General features: G+C 60.9%; 1 protein-coding gene across 1 annotated transcript in view; it reads right to left on the reverse strand.

Annotated features, from left to right (window-relative positions):
- Window positions 1–513: 513 nt before the first annotated feature.
- Window positions 514–3,859, reverse strand: part of ENH_00070760 (hypothetical protein, conserved) — a gene marked incomplete at both ends in the record, with an annotated part of 4,743 nt that continues 1,397 nt past the window's right edge. Inside the window, one exon of the mRNA XM_013582525.1 lies at window positions 514–3,859. This exon is cut by the window's right edge and continues 1,397 nt beyond it. Within this exon, the coding sequence (XP_013437979.1) occupies window positions 514–3,859 (3,346 nt within the window).

Genomic DNA, 3,859 nt, shown 5'->3' on the forward strand with positions numbered 1-3,859 from the left:
GCCGAGAGCAGCTGTTTCAAGCGCAGCAGCAGCACTTGCTGCTGCTCCTGCAGCAGGCGTGCTGCAGCAGCACGTGCTGCTGCAGAGACTGCTCCTGCTCTGCTGTTTGGGCCACGTTATGTATGGGTATTTTCTTTGGGTTGTATTGCTGCTGCTGCTGTGCATATTTTCAGCTAGTGCTCTGTTTACTATTGTTATTGCGTGCTGCTGCTGACGGCACTTCTCCAGCTGCTTTGTTGCTGCAGCAGCAGCTGCAGCAGCAGCTGCAGCAGCAGCTGCAGCCGTACGCTGGCAGCAGTTGCTGGCATCGCGAACAAAAGTGTTTTGAACTGCCAAGTTGGAAACAGTTTTTGCAGTTTTGCTGCAGTCGGGGTGTACGTACACCTCTGCGTCAGCAGCAGTAACGGCTGCTGCTGATGTGCAGTTGCTGCTGCTGTTCCTTTGCTGCTGCTGCTCCTTTGCTGCTGCTGTTCGTTTGCTGCTGCTGCTACTGAAACCAGTGCCGAGGGCTTTTCAAGGAACAGCATCTCCCACAATGGTTTCCCTGAGTTGACGGCTGCCTGCTGCTGCCACCTGCAGCAGTCGCATGACTCCTGGCTGCTGCTGCTGCTGCTGCAGCACGTGGTGCTGCTGCAGCAGCACGTGCTGCTGATCTTCTCCCCAGTAGCGCCAGTGCATTTCTGGCGCTTCTTTGGCCTCCCACGCTTGCAGCATTTGGTGCTGCACTTGCTGCTGCAGCTGAGCTGCAGGCTGCTGCTGCTGCTGCAGCTGAGCTGCAGGCTGGTGCTGCTGCTGCAGCTGAGCTGCAGGCTGCTGCTGCTGCTGCAGCTGGGTCACCGCAACGCCATCAGCATGTACACCAATGGTCTGGTCCACTGCAGCAGCAGCTGACAGCAGCGGCGCCAAAGACACGGCGCTGCAGCTGCCAGCTATGTGGCCCCCTGACTCAAGCGGCTCTTTTTCCTTCAGCAGCTGCTGCTGCAGCTGCTGCTGCCCCGCATGTATTTGCTGCAGTAGCGTCAGCAGGGCTGGAGTGCCAGCTGATGGATCTGCAAGCCCGAAGGAAGGCTGCTGCGGCTCCCACACGCACTGTTCCTGCTGCTGCGGCTGTTGCTGCTGCTGCTGCTGCTGCTGCTGCGGCTCTGAAGGCACAGAGTACTGTGGAACGCCGGAGGCAGCAACGCATACCTTCGGTTGCTGCTGCTGCTGGTGCTGCTGGCAGTGCTGCTGCTGCTGCTGAGACTCATCCACATTGCGCGCAGGAGATGCTCTGCACGTTGTGCTGCAGCAGCGGAGCTGCTGCACAGGAAGCTGCTGCATTTGCTGCAGCTGCTGTTGCTGCAGCAGCTGCTGCTGTATTTCATCAGAACTACAACCCACAGGGGGCGCTCGATAGATTCGGGTGCAGCAGCGGTGCGGCTGCACCTGGAGCTGCTGCTCTTGCGGCATTCGCTGCTGCTGCTGCTGCTGCAGCTGCTGCTGCTGCTGCAGCTGCTGCTGCTGCAGCCTCATTTGCTGTTCCTTATACTGATCTGCCGGCACATAAGAAACAGCTGCGCTGCTTTGTACAGATCCCAAAGCTGCTTTATGTGCAGCGCAGCAGCCATGTTGCTGGCAGATGACCTGTTCATGCTGCACTTGCTGCTGCACTTGCTGCTGCACTTGCTGCTGCACTTGCTGGTGCAGCTGCTGCTGCAGCTTCTGCTGCACCTGCTGCAGTCCAGCCTGCTGCTGCAGGCCCGGACCCAGCGAGCACAAGTGCTGCTGCTGCTGCGCAAGTGCGTGGCCTTGGTGCAGCAGCATTTGCCGCTGCTGCTTTTCGAAAAGCCATGGCGAAACCGGTTGCTGCTGCTGCTGCGGCTGTTGCTGCTGTTCGTGCTGCAGAAGTTGCTGCTGCTGCTGCTGCTGCTGCTGCAGGAACTCTTCCCACGGCGTATGCGAGTAGCAGGTGAGCCGTCGTGCTGCACTTGCTGCTTGCTGCTGCACCTCCTGCTGCGGCTGCTGCTCCTCCTCGTGGGCGCAGTGCTGCCGCTGCAAGTGCCGCTGCTCCAGCAGCAGCAGCTGCTGCTGCTGCTGCGAATGCAGATCTCGCTGCAAATGCTGCCGCTGCTGCTGCTGCTGCTCTTCCAAGTGCTGCTGCAAACCCTGACGCAGCAGCAAAGGGGCGGGGGCAGGGGAGCGCTCGGGGATGGCCTCGTGCTCCATGTGCAGCCACTCTTGCTGCTGCTTTTGCTGCCACAGGTGCTCATGCTGCTGCTGCTGCTGCTGCTGCTGCTGCTGGAAGTCCTCACGTAGCGATGCACAGCATCTTTTGGGGCTGACTAGTTCGCTGACAAGGGAGGTGTCTGCTGTTGCTGCCGCCGCTACTGGTGTTGCTGCTACTGCTGCTGCTGCTGCTGCTGCTGCTGCTGCGGCAGCCCCAGAGGCCAGAGAACGACGGCCCGTGGGGTTCGCAGCGTTGCTGCTGTTGCTGCTATCTGCTGCAGCAGCATGCATCAGCAGCACAATGTGTTTTCTGTGGCTACTTTGTTGCTTCCTGTGATCGTGCAGACTTTGCTGCTGCTGGCACTCTTCGCCTCCTGCTGCAGCAGCAAAAGGCTGGCCAAAATGGCCTGCAGCAGCAGCAAAGTGTTGCGGGCCTGCTGCAGCGCCTGCAGCCTCCGAGATGTCTCTACAACGGCCCCTTCGCCGCTGCTGCTGCTTCTGCTGCTGCTGGTGGCGGCATGCCCCTGACCGGCAGCCAGCAGCAGCAGCAGCAGCTGCTGCTGCTTCTGCTGCTGCTTCTGTTGCTGCAGTGTAACAGTTGACTGCCGAATGGCCGCTGAGAGGCTTCTGAGCGTTCCCCAAGTTTTGCTGCTGCTGAAGCGGCAGTCGATCGCCTGCAGCTGCTTGTGCAGTGGGCGCTGCTGCTGCTGCTGCTGCTGCAGGCGCTGCTGCTGCTGCTTGTTGCTGCGGCCTGCCCCCTGCAGCAGCAGCAGCAGCAGCAGCAGCTAAATGCCACTCTTGAAGGCCTTGTGAATGGGGAGGAGTTGCCTCCTCTATGCTTCTCAGCGAGCCATCAGAGACGCTGCAGTCTACGTGGGATGCATGCGCAGCAGCAGCAGCAGCAGCAGCAGCAGCATCAGAAGCAGCAGCAGCGTCAGCAGCAGCATGAAGGGGAACCGGAACAGCAGAAGAGCCGCCCAAGCAGCGGCAGCTGCAGCGGCCTCGGGCTGCTGTTGCAGTTGCTGCAGTGCCTGCAGCAACTGCAGTGGGCGTGGCTGCCTCTGCCGTAGCCTTTTGCGTCTGCTGCTGCTGCTGCTGCTGCTGCTGCTGCTGCTGCCGCTGGTTGCTGCAGGCGCTGCCTGCAGGATGTTGCTGCTGCCCTGCAGCAAAGGCCCAGTCGCTGGCTGCCGTCACTTCGCAGCAAATCGTGCAGCAGCAGCGGGAAAGCGCGCGGCCCTGTTGCTGCTGCTGCTGCTGTTTGCGCTGCTGCTGTCCGTGAAGATGCTGCTGCTGCTGCTGCTGCTTGTGCTGCTGCTGCTGCTCGTGCTGTTGCTGCTGCTTGCACAGCATCCTCTGGTTCCGCTGCAGCCGCTGGGTGGCGCAGGCAGCAGAATGTTGACTAGTAGGAAGTGCTGCTGCTGTCGTTTTTGCTGCTGCTGCTGCTGCTGGCTGTTGCTGCTGCAGTCGCTTCCGGCAAACGGGCATCGGCGAGCCTGCTGCTGCAGCAGCAGCAGCAGCTGCTGCTGCTGCTTTTGCTGCCCGCGGCCCCACAGGTGTTGTTGCAGGGGTTGTAGCTCTTGTGGCAGGTGTTGTTAGTGCCGACGCCTCGAGCTCTGCTGCTGCTTCTGCCGTTGCTGCTGCAGTTGCTGCAGCA

Source organism: Eimeria necatrix, genomic scaffold, assembly GCF_000499385.1.
Source record: "Eimeria necatrix Houghton genomic scaffold, Enh_scaff68, whole genome shotgun sequence".
In the NCBI taxonomy this organism is placed as follows: Eukaryota; Apicomplexa; class Conoidasida; order Eucoccidiorida; family Eimeriidae; genus Eimeria; species Eimeria necatrix.